The 18,833-nt window shown below is 36.9% G+C and overlaps 1 protein-coding gene across 1 annotated transcript in view; it reads left to right on the top strand.

The window, feature by feature from the left end:
• Positions 1 to 18,833, top strand: part of PTPRM (protein tyrosine phosphatase, receptor type, M) — a 340,322-nt gene that overhangs the window by 94,584 nt on the left and 226,905 nt on the right. The window contains exons 6-7 of the mRNA XM_010584832.1: positions 13,331 to 13,639; positions 16,767 to 16,876. Of these exons, the coding sequence (XP_010583134.1) occupies positions 13,331 to 13,639; positions 16,767 to 16,876 (419 nt within the window). The remainder of the gene's footprint in view (positions 1 to 13,330; positions 13,640 to 16,766; positions 16,877 to 18,833) is intronic.

Here is an 18,833-nt window from a genome sequence, read left to right as displayed (position 1 = left end):
GCTTATTTCTGGTAGACATTTACCAGCCACCTCTTCTGTGTTTTCCTTGAGCTGTGTAGTAAAACTGTGATCCAGGTCTCCTGAGTGACCTGTGGAGCTGGCTTATGTCTCAACAGTGAAGTAACTGCCTGTCTTTGACCAGTGAAACTGTAATCTAGTCCTGGCCCCTCTTCTTCACTCAGCATCGCAGGTACTTTAGCAACCTCCCATGACCTCCAGATTCCTGAATATTTGATGGCTGCTTTGTGTTCTTCCATGTCAGTTATGGTTCTGGCATAAGTACACACATTCTTTAATCCACTTGACAGGACCAAATTTAGAAGAGGGGAAGGAAGCAAAAGGACATAACCAAATGCAAAGTGACCTGTAGCAATTAAAGCAGGGGATGCTGCAGGCAGCATAGGGAAATGTAGTCCTGATAAATGATTAATCTTTATGACTAGAGAAAGGAAATAAACAACACAGGCTCAAGACCACGTGTGGAAATAAAGCATGACTTAAAAGAAATAAGACAGGCTTAACTAAACCTGTGATACGTTACACGAAAGCATGTTTATTTTCATATTTTCATCTTTATTCTGTGCTTGTATTCCTTTGCCCACAATTTTCGTCAGTAGTATCATGTATTTCTGTATCTGAGGCAGACATCAAAGTCCCAGGTATATGTATTTCTGTGGGAGTCTTAGGACTGTTAAATCTTATGAGGAAAAAGAGAATTAACTTTGAAGCAGTTTACCATCCACTACACCCCTTTTTACCAGCTCTTCTCCTTCCTCCTCCACTGGAAGCTTCTTTCCTTGTTATGAATGTATTGGAAGGAAGGATGGGCTGGTTTCTTCTGTATTTCATAGTACAGTATAAGAGTATAAATTCCCTTCATCAGCAAGCATATTTCCTTATGTTTCCTTTTTACAGGGAATGGTGTAGCAGAGAACACTGGTGGCAAATAACTTCTTCAGCTGTCACAGGAAAATTCAAAGAAATCTGTCAGAGAGGGAACAATCTGGGGGAGTTCTTCAAGAAATTTTCTAGATATTGTGATATAGCAGGAAAAAAAAAGCTGAATATATTCAACCAACAAAGTCAACAGTGTATATTCTTAATGTAGGTACTTTTCAAGTACTTTAATGTATAAAGACATTGTGTATAGTTATTGAATGGGAAAGATAATCAGCAAGAAATCCCTTTCATACAAGGTGGCCCAATACACAGAAGAACAAATATTACTTTACCTATAAAATTTATGAAAGTTCTTATATCATTCTAAATTAAAACATCCAAAACTTGGTGAATTACCCAGATAGCATAGGAGAAGTTTGTATTTTGCTTCTTTTAAGAAAGTCTGAGTAAAGTACTGTTCTTGTTTGTGCTAGCTTGAGAAAGGAATCAGAGTTCAGTGTTGCAACTGATATTGAGGCCCAATTTATTAGTTACTGACAATGTACAAATACATAGATGGTGGTTTAGATTGGTGGGTGAAAAAGCACCTTCATTTACTTAGTAGCTCGTAACTCCTCAGGCTTGTGTGAAGCTCCTGGAAGCGTGCTGATGATGGACCCAACCCAAGGAAAGTTAAAGGCTGTATCCAGACTGACTGGGAATTACATAGGAGGTTCTTTTGGGAAAAGGGTCTTGTCACAAATTAAACAGATGATCTGCTCAACTTTACAGTACTTACCTCTCATTTACTATTGTACTTACATGTTAATAGTAGTTAGAGTAATAGTGTAGTAGGAAGACAAAATATTCTGTTCCCTTTTGACATGTATGTAAGTTCAAAGTTTCTTTTACCAGTTGTTACAGAGAATCTGATTCATTTATCAGGTTTATGCATTTGAGAGTTATTTGTCAAAACCTATCTCACTCTACATCATTTAGTTAAGGTTGATTGCATGTGTCAGATTAGAAAGAATGCTAAATATTCTTTTTAGATGAGTAACATTGATTGGTGGCATTTTCTATTTTACGTAGATTTGTATGAACATGTTGTCCTGTCATCTAGATTCAATAAAGGCCTGTTTTCAATCCCTAATTTAGCTAACACCACTATACATAATGGCTCTGAATTAATGTGATTTGTCAGTAGCAATAGGCCACAGTGATAACCAGAACACACTGCTACATCTTATTCTGACTGATCTATGAAACAGCATTGCCCATTTATTCTTTTGCATAACATAATAAACAGTCTCTGGGCTTCTACTTTCATGGCAGGTATTGAGCAGCTGAAATCTTCACTAATTTACACAATGGTTTATCTTTTCTCCAGTTGACTTCAGGGGCAACTCAAGCATCTGTACCATAAAACTTAATGAGTTCAAACATGCTAGTGTGTCACACAGCAGAGCAAACAGTGCATGGTTTGCCTTTAGTATTAGTCACAATTAGAAGGTGATTGAAGCACTTACTATAAAAAAATAGATGTACTGTATTAATGTATAAAGAGAACATTTTGCCATATTACAATGTCATAGATGTATTCCAGCCATTTCCAGGAAAATGGGCTAGAAAAAAAATTTTTCCCTCACACCAGAACTTCTAAATGTTTATACTGTTCTCCTGGGTTCCCAGTTTTTGACCACTGTGTAGAATAGTGTATGTTACATTAATGCCATTTCCCCTGTTCATGGTCCATGGTCAAATTATGTCTGTTACTCTCATGAATATACTTAAATATGAGACAGCCACCTGCACTATCTCTTAGTATATCTGAAAGCTTCTGTATTGACCCTGTATTACCAGATGGTTTCATGTTCAGTGAAGACAATACTGTTGCATGGTAACTGTGTAAAGGAGGTATGTCAGGTGGCCACAAGAGCAATTCCTTGTACCTTCAGCTTCCTTTGTGTTGGCTGCGACTTCTCAAATATGAGGAGCATCTGGGCTGCATGCTGTATAAATTCATCTAGAAGTCTGTTACCTGTGCCAACTTCTGAAGGGTGCCACAGGTGTGAAGGTACATGTCTGGTTAAATGCGTCTCTGTGTCAGATCAGGAGGTAATGACATCTGCTTTGTTAACATACCGTGGACATGTGATAGAAAGGGACGATAATGACACTTTAAACCAGCCATGTGATCAACTCAGAAAAAGGGTTAAATGCCTGTGATAGATTCAATCAAGAGGGTCATTTGACTTTAATTTTCCTCAAAGATCATGTTGATCCAAGTATCTACCAAAGGTAGCATCTACCAGAAATAGGCACTTTATTTGCCATCTTGCCATGTTACTGAAATCCGGAATAAAACTCCTTAACAGTAATGAGAAGTTAAGAAGCAGGCACTCCTTTATTGCAGTGCTGGGCACACAGGGGATCACTCCACCTATCATGTGCACTTGTCTAGTCTAACTGTGCAGGTTAAATACATACCTGTTATACATATTCACTAAATTTCTAGAAAATGTTATACATAATCATTAACTTTCCGATAAACCATTAGCATACGTAAATGTCTCTTCACGCAGGCGCAGTGATTTTCAGAAGCCCTCTGGTGGTCTTCAGAAGCCCTCTGGTGGTCTTCCATAGTCTTCCTCACTTGTCCGCTTCTTGACCTCTCTTAGGTGATTCTGCGCAGTACGATTCTCACCATCATCTATATTAATTTACATAAAAATGCATACTATGTCTATTCTTAAATATAACCTTTCTAATAATTGGTCCTTCAGTCACACCATCTTATTAATATTCTTATGTTAAAACAATCATTGGTTAATCTCACTTACCTCTACTGATTAGAATCCTCGATAATTAGATCGAGGATGGGAAGGGTAAGGGGTTTCCAAGCAGCAAACTGGTGTCCATAACGGTTTCCTTAGTTTCCTAAAACAAATCTTTGTCAAAGTTTCTGTGGTTAACTGATTTTAGACAATACTTGAATTCTTATGGTTACACATAGTACATTTTCTAAAGTTCCTAAGTTCCTATGACTACATTTCAAACTTAACACTCCCATACCTATGCTTCACAATTTTCTACTTCTTAATCAAACCAAACTCTATTCCTTTACCAGAATATTTGCAACAGCCATAATAATTCTTCTGAGAGGTATTTGTCACAACCTTTTATTTCTTGTTGATTTACATATTCACGGAAGTTTCTGGGGTGAAGTTAGGATAAATTGTCACTGCCATATGTGTGAAGTGAGAAGTGTATGTCTGCACTCTTTATTTTTCATTTCTCAGTTAGATGTGTGCTTCCTTAATGCAAAAGAAAGAAAACCTTAAGAACACATGCTTGTCTGTCTTTCAAACTCTCTAGAATTAGCTTGTCATGAAATGTAAAACTAATGTGTAGTTGTAAAAACCATGCCAGCGTTTTCCTCACTAGTAGCTGATGGCTAAGTAGATTTAGAAATGAAAGGGGTTATTATAAAGTGATTACTGAATAGCTAGGTATGTCAATTCAAGCAAGCAACTAAAATCTCTGCTGCAGATTCGGAATGTAATCTTGTTTGTATCATTCATACTTAAAATCTGATTTTGATTGTGGAGGAGTAATCATGTAATGTAGGTAATTTGACAAAAATATATCAAATGATGTTTTTCTTTCATTCCTTATTTAAATGTGTTAGAATTTAAATGACTCACCATTCAGAGTATACCTATAAAATGACAACATAAAGATATATTAGATTAAATTTGCATTGGTTCAGATTTAAATTTTACTATAATGTGAAAAGTTCATATCAGCTTTCTCATGAAAGAAAACATTGTGTAGAAACTAACACTTAAAAAATACTACTAACTTTAAAAGGGTGTTACTGATTATTAGACCAATGTATTTTGCAACTGTGAATGTCAGCCTGAAGACGTAGGCTTCATGGGATAAGCGTAGCCATGAATTGGAGAATAAGGGATGAAAAAGTTAAGGAAACTCTCATGCAGGATTGTATCACTCATTCATGTTTCTGTATCCAGGGCTTGTAATAATACATTACTAAAAGCTTAAATCCCATGCCTCATCTGGTTTCAAGCAACAGCTACACTTATTTTTTGTAAGCGGTGAGCTGATGCCTTGGATGCTTATTAGAATGTGCTTTCAATGAATCTTCTGTAATTGGCTAAATATCGTGGTTCTCTCCCAAGAATTCCTATATTTTTAGCCTGTGTTTCAGCTTGAAATATTACAAAAAGAATTCTTCTAGTGATAAGCTGATATTAGTACTTATGATCCTTCCTGGAAAAAGTAGGCCTCTAGTATATCTCACATTTGAATTTGAGGAGAAGTGAGTGAGGATTCAAGCTGGCTCATTTTAAGAACTTAAGTTGCTGGGGGAAACATGCAGGAAGCTTATTCCTGCCTCTCAATGCTTTTAAGTCTGCAATGACTTGGAAGGGTGCAGAAGGGATCCCCACAGGCTACTGCTCAAAGTTAGCATCCTGATAACTTTAGGGTACATACACCCTTGTGTTCATCTTCCTCCACTGGCATTTTGACTGTGGAAGACAAATGAATATAATTAAAAGAATATAATTAAAAAGAAGATTTTTTTTTTAAAGAAGCCGTTTTTTCCAGAATATGCTTGAAGAAAAACTAGGTATGGTCTAGTTTTCAGCATATTTTTTATATATATATATATTTCTGATTATTTCTTCCTCTTTTGGATTGCAGGTGACTATCACTTCAGTTTTGCTGTCTCATAGTTCTTTCTCTCATTAGCGCTGAAACTCTGCAGGGCTTACATCCCAACATTTTTTAAAGTGTCAGGGAGTACGTTTAGAAGAATGAGGGAAATGCTGCTTTTCTGTGGGAGGCAACTATTTTTTTGCAGGAGGAGGGATGTGTTGGAAATGCTATTGGCAAGTAACAGTGAAAGATTGGTAAAGAATTTTAAATAACATAACTTGAAGTCTTTCCAGGAGATGCTGGATATCTTCTGCGGTCATTTACTTTTACCTGAATAATCTTAGTAACTATTGCTATCAATTTCTGTGGCTGCTTCATGACAGGAAGTAGAGATATCCCAGATGAAACCAGTGTTTCAAGCTTTTTAGAAATTTACAGTTGTTCTTTGCTGCTTTTAACATTTTTGCTTGCTGCCACAACACGATGTGTTCTTAGATCTTGTAAGATGACCAACCTCTAATGTGCCTCTCTTCACTCCAAGGGCTGTTTCTGCATCTTCAACAGCTTTGTGCACACTGGTAGCTTAGTCTTTGATTTCACTTTAAAATTATTCGACTCAGCAGGACAATGACATCAGCAACATCATATTAGGATTTTGGTTTTACTCCTGAGTCATTTGTCCCTTTGGTTTTTGTTTGCCTTCTCTTCACTTGATTCCTTTCTTTTATAACCCAAATAATGGACAGTATGAAAAATGAAGGTAAATTGCCCCTTTTCTTCCTCTAGTCCTAACTAAAAGCAGTTCTTTATATTAACAAATTTGACTGCTCCTTTGGATTTGAAATGCAGCTGTGTAAAATCAAAGTATTTCTAGTGACTGAAATAAAAATGTGTTAAAAAGCTGTGAAATTACACCACCCAAAATCTTGCCCATTATTTCTTTCTGTAGCTTTTGGTAAATTGGAATTCAAAAAACCCTGATCTGTTACCAGATCTGATAAATCATGTGGTGTTTTGAGCAAAGAAGGGCTCTTTTTGAACTTGAATCTGTTGTTGGAGAACTCAGATGAAGAATAATTACAGTATAGATATCACTCCTTCACAGTTGAATGTGATCTTTTACAAAACCGTCTGACCAAGTTTGCAAACAACCTCAAATTGTTTGCAGTCATGTATAGATCGGATATCAAATCAAATCAAATAAGGACAAGCCAAACTAGTAAAATATTTTACCTACTTTCTTGTTTGGTGTTGACTATAGATGTATACAAATCTTGAGATTAGTTTTCTAAAAACAAACCAAACATTGTTACTTTGATCGCTGCTGGCTCAGGAGGCATGTAGTTTGTTCCCCTATAGATGAAACAATATTTCATTACCTCATGATCTGTGCCCCTGAGGCATAACATAATATCTAGACTACTGAGGAGCAGCAGAGTGTCTGTTTATCTGGAGAACTGTCGAGTGAGTAGAGAAGTGTGGCTTTATAACCTCTGCAGAGTGGGGTTTTACCAAGTAAAGAGAAACATGGATGAAGTATGGTGTGCATAGATATATATAAAGTAAGATTTGTGATCTCTGTTGCTGGAAGTTTTTTAAGTGTTTAATGATTTAGGTTTTTTGCAGGGAAAAGTGAACTTTCCATGTCACCTTCTCAGCTGTTCTGTTTTGTTCTTCCCTGGAAAGTACTTCTGATTCAGTAAAGTGCACTGCCAGCCTGATCACTTTTACCAGTGCTGGTGAACTCTTAGCGCATGTGTTTGACTTACTTAAAACACAAGTAGTCTTGTTTGAAACAAAGCATGTGGCTTAAATTGTCTGCTGAATCAGATGTAGCCCTGATTAAGCATGTGGAATGAAGTCGGAAGTGTGTATGTGCTTATGGTCTCCATCACTGTAGTATGCAAGTTCCTTGCAGCCAGTCATGAAATTATATGTGATACCCTCTGATACTGATGCTAGAATACTATGACTCCCACTTTACTCAGTGAATTGATATGAAAAGATGTTAAGTGATTTGAACAGGACTGCTTAGGCAATTTGTGACAAATTTTGTACATTTAATTATCATTAATTAACTTCTGTGTTTAAAAGAGTTGTAGTGGATAATATCTTAAATCTCAAATGATTCAGTTTTCATCTTAAATTTGTATATTTTCTGGTTCCCTTCATCCCTTACTTCCTGTGGAAGGACAATAGAGTCCAATCTGGAATTTAAATCACAAGAGTTGTTGCAGAGCTAAACCACACTAGTAGTTTGCCTAAGAAAGAAGTAAATTCTTCATTCCTATTGTTCAGATGTCTTTCAAATAGTATCTAACACATACTAGGTGTCTGCAGCTACTGGAGTATCATGGAGTGGCAGAAAATCACCATGGCGTTCCTTTCTTCATCTCTTATTTCAGTAGGTCTGTGCAGTCTGTGGTGAAAAGACAAAAATTCCCACCTGAGTTTTCATTCTAAACCCAAGTTTTGATGATCAATGACAGGATGCTAAAAATACAGCTAAATGTCTCTGTGATTCTGAAATTGAGTTTCTGAAAAAGCATTGTACTTGTGGTAAGAGGTAAAGTGTGAAGTTCCAGAGAAATGAGCTGTGAATTGCAGCTGCAATGGAATTGATCCTGTCTGTCAGTCTCTGCTCCATATTCTCAGGAAAAAAGAGTGTAGCAGAGAAGGAGCCAAGATCACCGATAAAATGGGATGCTAAAGTGCCAGGGGCTAGAACCGGGCTTGCTGGTCCCTCAGGTCAGAGCTGCAACTGTCAGACTTCACTGCTTGATACCCTGCTGAAGCTGACAGAAGGAGAGCAGTATGAAATATGCTGCAGGTGCCAGCAGGGGAATTAGTAAGAACTAAGTGGCTAAGCTTCAGGCATGACAGGCAGCGTGCTCCTTTGGGAGGAAAACCTCTTCTCTTATGAATTGGTCAACCTTATTTTCCCCATTCCCCTCATGACTTGTACCAGTGAGGCATAAGAAAATAGCTGGAATACTGAGGAACAACAGAGATTCAGTTCATCTAGAAAACTGCAGAATGAGTGGAGAGGTCTGGCTGTATCACCTCTCTGCAGGTGGGCCTTTACCAAGTAAGGAAAAACAAAGGTTCAGCAAATAGCTGTTGTGGTATGAGGTATATATGTTGCATATAATATAATCAGTATGGCATATTAATCTCCTTATTCATATTCTACTCTAAAAAATGAGGTTCCAGTTGTGATTAGCATTGTGAAATGACACTTCTCTATGTAGCCATCACTTACCTTACCTGATGCAAGGTAACAAGAGCAGACCATAGCTAGGATGATGTTGTGGTTTAACCCCAGCCAGCAACTAAGCACCACGCAGCCGCTCACTCATTCCCCCCCCATCCAGTGGGAGGGGGGAGAAAATCAGGAAAAGAAGTAAAACTCCTGGGTTGAAATAAGAACGGTTTAATAGAACAGAAAAGAAGAAACTAATAATGATAATGATAACACTAATAAAATGACAACAGTAGTAATAAAAGGATTGGAATGTACAAATGGTGCGCAGGGCAATTGCTCACCACCCACCGACCGACACCCAGCCAGTCCCCGAGCGGCGAATCCCTGCCCCCCCACTTCCCAGTTCCTAAACTAGATGGGACGTCCCATGGTATGGAATACACTGTTGGCCAGTTTGGGTCAGGTGCCCTGGCTGGGCATGAGAAGCTGAAAAATCCTTGACTATAGTCTAAACACTGAGCAACAACTGAAAACATCAGTGTGATCAACATTCTTCACATACTGAACTCAAAACATAGCACTGTACCAGCTACTAGGAAGACAGTTAACTCTATCCCAGCTGAAACCAGGACAGATGACAACCTTCAAGTACTACATGAATAGTTAGTGCAAGTCTCATGAGCACAACAGCAGCATCTCTACAGAATGCTTACTTTTCCACTTAAAGTTGTGAACTTACCATGGGAAAGTGATAAAAAGACCTTGTAGAAAATAAAATCAACTAAATTAAGTCATTGCGCAGTGGTAATTAATTCAGGTTTCCCTTTTAAACCATAGTCATTAGCTGTCATTCTTTTTGTGTTGCGTAACAGTTTTCTTTCCCAGGTATCCTGCATCCTCATGATGAAGAGCATATACTTTCCAGTGTATTGGAAATGATGTACTGTGCTCTCAGAACCATATCACATTAAATATTTACCCTGGGGTATACAACGATACCACCAGAGAAGCTCAGTGCTAACTTGATCAAATGGAAACTCTTTTTCTGTCTTTGTTGCAATAACTGCTATTTTTCATGACTGTTCTGAGCTACATGGTTTTTTAATCCAAAAATTCCATTGTTACCTTAGCCTTTTTTTCTGGTTAAAAGTAGACATGTTTTGCTTCATCTCTTTCCTGCTTACTGTATGAATTAATTGATCTTACCCAAAAATTGTCAGGTACTTGAAGCATACAGATTTGTGATGACTGAGAACTCAACTATATGGAGCAGATGAGAACTGAGATCCTCAGGTCTGTAATGAAGTGAAGTCTGATAAATGAAAGAAGTGTAGTATTGGAAAGAAAAATAAATAAAGCAAATAAAGTAGTGATACTTCAGGGATTAGGTTTATTGGATGAAAGAAATAATAAAGCATCATCTAATCCAGTAACTGTGTCCATTTGGAGAATTTAAAAGTGAGGTTGAGGATACAAAATGGGTAAATTCTTTAGAGTACAGGCCTTTATCTTCAGAGGCTCTTTCATGGACCTCTTTGGAATATTCAACCTCGCTTTCTCAGTGGACATCCCCCATTAACCAGTGGTTATGCCACTTGGTGCATTGGTGTAAAGGATTGATGGCGCATGTGTAATCCTTTAGACATAAACCATTGACCAGGTCTGGGACTAAGTCTGGATCCAATCACACCTGAACTCCCATCTGAGAAGGAGTTTAGAACGCAAGGGAGTCCCTTCTGAACTTCATGACTCAATGGGAGGGTCTCCCTGACAGTTTTGTCTGACCCTGTCCTCTATGCAGTAAATACTCAAGTGTACCTTGCCACTGAATCTTGTTAAACCACTGTCGAATTTGCCATTGAACTTTGTTAACTCATTCTTTTACAGCAAAATATATCGTTCCTTCTCTCATGTGAGTGAGATGCATGACTTCATCCACGACATAAGATCTTGCTTTATTTTTCCTTATATGTCTTTCTGTGCTGTGTCCCAGGGGTTTTTATATCCTACCTCTCCCTTTCTTTCCATTAAGTGCTGTCATTGACTGGTTGACCCATTGACTGGTTGACACACCATGCTTACCCCACAAGGGGGTCATTAGGGCCCTATCACTTGCATAATCTCTGAGTGAATGATAAGAAAATCAGATATGAGCTGTGCAGCTATCTGATACTATAGATTACGGAATCAAGTCAGGAACCAAAGCAACCAGGGTATTTGCCTTGTCTGATGAGCTTTATCCTGTGAATATCAAGAAAAGCTGTAATGTCTCCATCTTTTACAATCAAATCTCTTTTTTCCCTTGTCTGTTTTGTTAGAAGTGAAAATGTATCTGTTATTCTCATAGCAATGACTTAAAGATTTAACTAGAGGGCTAACTTGCACTTCTAATTAAGGTAACATAAGAATATCTTCCTCCTGGGCGGAAATCTTGGAAAAGTTGTGATCCATTTTTTTTGTACAGCCACTTGATTTCAGTTTTAAAATGCTACAAATTAGCTTTATGTCTCTAATAAAATGATTTCTCAACTCCCCTGTGAATTTCTGATGTGCCTACTATGGAACTAAACAGTCTGTTGCATATTGTTGCAGCTAGGAGCTTTGTTCAACTGTTTAATGTTGTATGTCAGGGTCACCTCAATTTTGTTGCTTTTCTAGTCCTGTTTGGCCCAATCGGATAGCATTACAGTTACACAATACCCATGAAATGTCCTTTGCTATTCATAGTCTGACCTAAATGAAGAGATGCTTAGAAGCTGATATGAAACAAAAAAAAAGGAAGACTCCTTTTTCGTGAAATTTATGTCTGAATTATGCAGAAGTAAATGCTTAAGGAAGACATGAAACTCTTAGGACTTGCTAGTCTTTGCAGTTTTCTGCTCATTAATCTTAATTCTTATACCGATGGAAAATATCCCAAACACCACAAACACCAGGATTCTTAGCTGGGGTGTCTGAGTGTAATGGCTCTATAGTGATTTATCCTTGGTGAGGACATTTTTACCAGTCAGTCTAGTCACTAGAAAGGAGACCAGGATTCTGTTACTGAATTTGTTTTGCTTTGCCATTTTGTCACTAGTTGGCAAATATTCTAGATTGGTGATCAACACTGTTGGGCAGTGGTAAAAAAAAAAAATAAATAAAATAATGCTGGAAGATTTGAAAGGGGAAAAAATACCCTGCTTTGTAGATGTTAGAACAAGTAATTTCTTAACACCTTTTCTTCAAGGAGTTAAGATGAATAACATCTTTGAACAAATATTTCAAGCATGCAGGGATTTTATTAAAAAGTAAAAAGATGAAATCCTGTGTAAATTGTTTAGAACTTTCCTAGTGAACACATGGTGATTAATAAACATAAAAGAGGGAAGATGCATGTTAATTTGTTTATGTACAAGAGGCTTCTAGCTCATTAAAAGTCTTCTAAGCATTTAACCAGTGAAGCAGTGGATAAAACCAGACATTGTCTTTAATCTTGTTGAGGGCTCCAATATGAAAAAAAACAAATTATTGCTAAAAAGGTATAACAGCTCTATTAATTGACAGTGTTTTGAAAATGGAAGGAGGTGTCAACTCAGTGGTTTTGCTGTAATATGGTGGAAATTTGGGTTCGCTTTTCTATCTCAATTGCTGGGACCAGTAGGACTGAAGCAAATTTAACTTCATCAACCATAATCTTTGGTTCTTGTATATAGATAGCCATAAGTTCTTGGGTATGATTTTGTTAGATGTGATTTATGGCTGGTTATCAACTGGGAGATCTCCAGGAAAGCACAGATGCAGTAGGATATTGGCTGATGTGCCTCCTGCCTTTTTCTTTTGATACTTTGCTAAACCACAACTACAAACTGAAGTATTTGTACTGTTTATTTTAGATGTGGTAAAAAAAAAAAAAAAAAAAAAGAAAAAAAGATGCCATTAAAAACTAATGTTTATGGGAAGAGAACCCTATGGACTATTTTAAAGCAATTGGAATATTAACTTAATGTCCTGGCCAAATAAGAGACTGAGTAATTGCATTCAGTCTAAGTTAAAAACAAATGAATAAGAAATAGCTGAAGAACCACCTAACACTTTTTCTTTGTATAAACGGTCCTTCAAGAAAATCACCATGTATTTGCAAGTTTCCCCTAAAATTACTTTTTCTTTTTAGATACTTGTTTTGTGAAGGTTTTTGCTCTAAAAGTGTTAACACAAATTAATTAGTAAAAAAAATTGGACCTTTTTTTTTTTTTTTGCGAGCAACAGGTAAAAAAGTAAGCATCATTTCAACTGTATTGTGCACTTTGAGTTTCAGCATAAAAACTTTCTGGTATTTTGTTTGTTCTTCATTTTTCAGCAAAGAGACTTCTCTCTCTCTCCTTTTCTCACTGTTTTTTTTTCCTGATTTTTCAGAGACATATACTTCTATTGTCATTTGCACTATGAGAGATAAAGCAATGAACTCCTGTTTCTGCTTATATGTCATATTTACAGAACTCTAACTTCTTATTATTCATGTTACTTACTATTATAATATGAATAAATAATCATACCAGAATTATGTTGGTAATTTTGCAGATCCAATGCGTGGGCCACGAAAACTAGAGGTTGTGGAGATCAAATCTAGACAAATCACTATTTGCTGGGAACCATTTGGATATAATGTCACACGTTGCCATCGATACAACCTCACAGTCCATTACCGTTACCAGGCTGGAGGACAAGAGCAAGTGAGAGAAGAAGTAAGCTGGGATACAGAAAGTTCACATCCCCAGCACACAATTACTAATCTATCACCATACACAAATGTCAGCATCAAATTGGTACTAATGAATCCTGAAGGACGAAAAGAAAGCCAAGAACTTGTGGTACAAACTGATGAAGATGGTGAGTTTTTGTATTTACATTGTACACGCATACTGCCTGATAGTCAATACTCTTTTCTACATAAGCGCATGTTGAACTTTCACTAGAATCTATAACAGATTTTCCACCAACTTCACCAATTTTAAGGCAGTAAAGGGTCCATTCAAAGTGTTATAATGATCTTTTACGTAACCTATAACATCACAAATGATTTAATCATTTCTTCATTAAACTTATAACTTGTGCTTGAACTACATTCTGCCTCTTAAAGGTTCCAGTATCAGTTTGAAGAAATTTCAGGTGATTGTTCACAGTACCCTCATGTAAGCTTTTCTATAGAGTGGTATGCTCAACATTAAATAATTGTTCTTGATTTGCAGTTTCAATTCCCCTAGCTTTGGCTTTCCAACCACTGGACACTCTTAGCTGCTTATTCAGACAATCTATTCCATATACAGACATTGAAATATATAGATATTCCCTTTCTTTTAGTAATTTTCAGCTAACATGGGGTTTTCAGATCTCTTTTTTTTTATTTTGAGCAATAATGTAATTTGTGAGTGTCTTTTTTGAAGCAGGGATGGCAGAATTGGCTGCTGTGTCTCTGTAATGCTCTAATAATATTGCATGAAAAGCTTATACCATCTTCCTAAGTCCTTTGTGATATTATTGTGATTATATATGCAGAGAGTTTACTGGAGCTCTGTTAGCTGTGATACCAAAATGGGACTTCCTTGTTGAATTGATCATGCACCAGGAATCAGTTTCACCTTTCCAGAACACTCTGTACTGAGGTATAGCCCCTTAGTGCTCTCTACAAGTGTACCTTAGGTTTTTTGACCTTGCTTTTAGCCATTTAAAAATGCATACAGTTCAAAGAAACCTTATCAAATGACTGGCATTTCTTTATATAACAGATCCATCCTCCTCCCGTTTTTATCGTCTGCAATCTGAACAGGAATGGCTTTGTGTTTTCTTCCAGATCAATGATAGATTTACTGCAAACATGTTGGAAAGATTTCTAGAAAAAAAATCAGCAATGATGAGTTCCTCTTATAATAAATTTTTGAAGTCTGCCATTTAAACCTATTAAATAGTTTAATATATGCTGTATTGGTTTTGTGTAGTACTAATTGCTAATCAAAATATATGAGGGAATAAATTAAACAATTTAGGAATGTATAGTTGCTAATGAAACAGATTTGATAAAGCATAGCTAACAAAAAAATTAGAATTAATTTTGCTGTCATCCTCTAATTTTGGTTTGGTTCAATTGTAGGATGTCAAAGCTGAAGACCTTATTGTTATCTGGACCATTTATGTATTTTCTCTAAAATTTTGCATATTTTCTTACTCCTGGCCCTCTCTGACCTATTAAAAACAGCATCAGTGGTTGAGGGAATACCTTGGACAAAAATTATAACTTTTTAGTATACCACACACTTTCAGTAAGGTACATAAATCTGGATGTAACACAACAGAGTATACTAACCCAAACAATCATCATAATTTTTCGAATCACACAATCGAATCACACAATCATGTAGGTTGCAAGGGACGTCCAGAGCTCATTTAGTCCAACCTTTTACTCAGAGCAGATCGAGTGAGAGCAGATTGCTCAAGGTCTTGTACAGTTGAGTTTTGAGTATCACCAAAGATGGATATCGCATAGCCTCTCTAGGTAACCTCTGCCAGTGTTTGACCTACCTCATGGCATAACTGCTCAGTTTATGGCCTTCAGATAATTTTAGAGGGTTACCACAGTGTTTTGTTATACTTCCAACTTATTTACGCTATATTTAGTTACTCTCCCTTTACACATAAATCATTAATCCCATGATTCCAATTTAGTTTTGAAAGTTCTGTCCTACTTGGAAGCAAGGTTTGGTGCCCAGACTTAAGGTTGCCCTAAAGGCATAATCTTACTGGTCCATATGGGACTGGTAAGCCAGTTCAGAAACCATCACCTGTGTCCTTGGAGCTTCCCCATGGTAGAGCAAGGGACTCTGTGCAGAGCTATTGAGAGGTGACTATGAGGTCTCAAACCATGTAAACTCCCAGACAAACAGCATGGAGCAGTAGAAGGGAGCATAGTGCTCTACCAGACCTAGCAACGGGAAGGAGTCACCAGATGTCTTGCTTGCAGATCTTCCTATTTTTTAATCATTTGGGTAAATCTCAGTAAGTGGTCTGAGAAGTTATCTCAACCACTGCAGCAAGTAGTTTCCACCTTCTTTCTCTAGCATGTGGAAAATGTTAAGTGTATCTTCTTAATGGATTTTCACATACAGTTTGTAGGAAAGCGCTAATCCATCAATGCCTGTTGCCTCACAAGAGTTCTGTGTGCATTTTTCAGGATTTTCTTTTCACATTCCATTGCAAGTATTGTTGCAAAAATAAAATCGCAGATATATGTCCATGTGCTGTTTATACATCTCCTTCTCTGAAAACTGCGCTGAGGTTGGCTCGGGCATAAGGTAATTGTTGCAGAACAAACAGGAGACAGAAGCAGATACCTGAGAGCAGTTGACATACCTTTTATCAGAACCTTCAGACATCCCTGACTCTTCAGAGGTCATTCTCATAAATTAAGAGACTTTAAGGAAAATGAATAATGTCAGGTTTTCAGTTTGACTGCTTCATAATTTCCTTATGTTCACCCTATTGTAGGTCTTCAGTCCTAATGTCAGTGAGCATCACTGTTCTCTGTAACATGTGGCTTGTCTTCCCCAACTAATCATTCTAATTCAGCCTGTTGAAACTATACCTTGTTACTTCAATGCTTTTTATATATGAATGGTTAATATGTTTTTCATGATGGGACAGTAACACTATTGATAAGTAGGTATCACAGGTAGATATCACCTAATTCCTTATAAAAAGCTGATTTGTCCTTTTCTTTCATCAATAATGTTTTACAGGAAAAGTGTGATGCTCACTAATTCTTACACTGAAGGTGACGTGTTTCCTTAAAGGCACCATCTTGTTAAATAAATAATTCTCCTTCTGAGCTACTGTGGCCTTTACTTCTTCAGTCTTGGGGAATTAATAGCAGGACGGTTTTTATGCCTCAACAGCGCAAATATTAAGCAGAGTGTCTCCTGAAATTTTTCTCAAAACAGCATTTTTTCCTTTTTGTATCTGTTAGTCCCGAGTGCTGTGCCACTTGAATCCATTCAAGGGAGTACCTTTGAAGAGAAGATTTTTCTTCAATGGAGAGAGCCAGCGCAAACATATGGTGTGATTACTTTGTATGAGGTACCTAGCATTTTGCCATGTTTTAATTTTTATGTATAGTTTTGATTTTCAAAAGTGCATAATTAGTAAGAAAACTAATTTTTTCCCCCAGTTTATATAAAATGAATCTTCTTTTTGAAGATAGTAGGACTAACAAAGTGATAAAATCAAATACATAATGTAGGAGTGAATTATGCAGGACCCAAAATGTCCTTGGGTTATCAGCTTTAAGAAAACTGCTAGTTTTAGAACCATGTGGTATAGATCCTATCTAGTAATGTGGATCAAATATTTAAAAGATTGAAAGACAGATCTTAGTGAATTTTTTAAAAAATAGGAAACATAACACAGTGGTGACAGTCAACATCACATTTAGATAAGTCTCATTATAGGAAGCCTATTGTGATAGAAACAAGCAGGCATAATTTTAAAAAGGGTAGAATGTTTTAAATGCAAATTCAACAAAAATGTATGTTGTTAGATGTCTAAAAATCGCTGCTTTTCCTCATGTGGAACCTCTGCCTGAATACCTTTAGAAAAATTGACAAATGACTGCACAGATTAAGCTGTCAGACAGTAATCACTGTTGAGCTTCTTACCTGACCTTAGTACAAAGTTGGTATTGAAATGTTTTGTTTAAAAAAAAACACCTAAATGAGATACAGTGTAAAAGAAAAGTTAAATTGAATGGTAACCTATTGATACTGTTTAGAAAACTATTTTATTGTAAGAGGATAAAATGTTATGAAAAAGCATGAACTGATTTTTTATAAAGCTAACTACTTTCCAGCTAGTTCAACAGTTGCCTGTCTTCAGGAATCAGAATATTTTAGTTAATACGTTAATGTTTAGAAACACACACTGGTGAATCATCTTTCTACTTGTGAACATGCATGCATGTCTAATTACATTGCTGAGGAGTATATGCACTGTATACATGCAGTTCATTCTTAAATGTTTATATACATACATAACTCCATCAGCTGTAATGGGAGTTGTGCATTCAGAGTATTCAGTGTATTCAGAGATGAAAAAGAATGGCTTGGCCAGACTTTCTAAGGTAGTCAGGACTGTGCAGGTCTCTGAACATCAAAAGAACCTAGCATTCCAACAGTGAAGAGAATATTGAAAAGAAAATACTGATATCTCCTTATACTGTTTATCTAACACACCTCAAAGCAGAGACGGAGGGAGCAAGGCAATCAGTTGAATCAGAAACTTGATTTAATTAATTTTTAAGTGAAAGATATCAACAGACTGATGCAACCAAGCAGTCACTTTTTTTAAAGATGCCAACTCAGTCCAGGCAGGTGGCTGAATATGAACAGACACCTAATTGCTGGAAGCTTGTTTGTCAATACTTTTCTGCCCTGGTGTTTGCTTATAAGCCTAAAATTTATCACAAAGTTTTTATAAATATGACTGGTAAACTACCTGGAGGCCAACAGATATACACAGTGAATCACAGGGACATTTTACCTATTTTAAATGTGTACTTAAAGTGAAATATAAAAGTATACTTGAGGTATATTTTAGCTAACTGAAGTAGCCCACAGGATAAGATCCAGCCAAGTTAGGTGAAATTTAAGTACCTGTGTTTTATAAGTTGATTTAGACTATCCATCTCTCAGCAGGCACCTCTCTGGCTGATTGTTGTGCTGCCAAGGTAATGCATCCAGCACAGCTCCAAATCACCCAAGCTTGAGAAGTGAGGTGTCTAGCTCCTGCCTATGCCTTGCTGCAAGCCAAAGCTTAGACAAAGAGGTATCTAAGCCTTGGTGGTGTGTGCATCAACAATTCTGATCTAAAAAGCATAGCCACTAAAGCTGCTCTGATACAAACATATGTCATGTTTGGTATGTTCATGAAAACTATGGTGCATTCGCCTTTCAGAGAATGGCCTAGCAGATGAGCACTAATCTAGTAAGGGGGAGGCCTGGGTAGGGGACATTTCAGCCTGAGGGATTCCTCAATTCAT

The sequence above is a fragment of the Haliaeetus leucocephalus genome, unplaced genomic scaffold (assembly GCF_000737465.1).
Source record: "Haliaeetus leucocephalus isolate CR32 unplaced genomic scaffold, Haliaeetus_leucocephalus-4.0 Scaffold1007, whole genome shotgun sequence".
In the NCBI taxonomy this organism is placed as follows: Eukaryota; Metazoa; Chordata; class Aves; order Accipitriformes; family Accipitridae; genus Haliaeetus; species Haliaeetus leucocephalus.
Note: the sequence above shows the minus strand (reverse complement) of the source record. Positions and strands in the feature narration are given on the sequence as shown.